The 847-nt window shown below is 41.9% G+C and overlaps 1 protein-coding gene across 1 annotated transcript in view; it reads right to left on the bottom strand.

The window, feature by feature from the left end:
* Positions 1-396: 396 nt before the first annotated feature.
* LOC311226724 (protein disulfide-isomerase tmx3a-like) overlaps positions 397-847 on the bottom strand; it is a gene marked incomplete at both ends in the record, with an annotated part of 66,448 nt that continues 65,997 nt past the window's right edge. The window contains one exon of the mRNA XM_084312135.1: positions 397-402. Within this exon, the coding sequence (XP_084168261.1) occupies positions 397-402 (6 nt within the window). The remainder of the gene's footprint in view (positions 403-847) is intronic.

Genomic DNA, 847 nt, shown 5'->3' with positions numbered 1-847 from the left:
TTTCTCCGATTCTCCCCTCCGCTTCACAGAGTCTGTTGTTCATTTTGTTCATCTCATTTTTAATTTCCCGAAATTGATGCTCATTATCTCTTCTGAACTCTTTGAGTTCCTTGTAGATGTTCATCAGCGTGGCCTCTCGCTCAGAGTCATCGTTGCCATCTTTTTCTCCCGTTGTATTGCCATTCTCTGCCATTCCGTCGTCTTTTTCAGTTGTAATCGTGTTCGCCCTACGTCTTGTGATAGCCCCTTCTTTCATCCCTATTAAATATACCCTGGTGTTGTCAATAAATGTTTTCCGGGGCTATATCATTTTGCTGTCGGGGAGCTCGTGAGTTAGGCTGCCATGTTCTTCCGCGGTCAAACCGGAAGTCCATATCTTCTGTTCTAATGTTACGTCTATTTCTGTGTATAATGTACGGTGTGACCAGACCTCTTGGTCACTTTGCTGGTCAGATTCAGTGTGTGAACACATGTTGTCTCTGACTGTAAACTGAACTTTCATTTTGTGGCCACAGATGAAATAAACGATGTTTCTATTTTTAATAACGACTCAGAATGATTTATACAAATGGCTCATCGTTTTGTCCTTTAACATTTCCCATAACACTACCACACTACAGACAGGTTAACCGTCTGTAGTGTGGTAGTGAAAGGGTTAACAGTAGTGCAGTGGACACTTGTAATACCATGTAGTTGCAACATCCTAAGTTTGGCTCCGGCCAGGACCTTTATTGCATATCATCCCCTCTCTCTTTCCACAATGTTTCCCCGTCTGTCTCTACTGTGCTGTTCAATGGAGCAGAAATGCTCTTAAAAAATACCTCAAATAAATGCAAACATTTACTTC

The sequence above is a fragment of the Notolepis coatsorum genome, assembly GCF_963971535.1.
Source record: "Notolepis coatsorum genome assembly, chromosome: 4".
In the NCBI taxonomy this organism is placed as follows: Eukaryota; Metazoa; Chordata; class Actinopteri; order Aulopiformes; family Paralepididae; genus Notolepis; species Notolepis coatsorum.
This window is presented reverse-complemented; position numbering and strand designations above follow the sequence as displayed.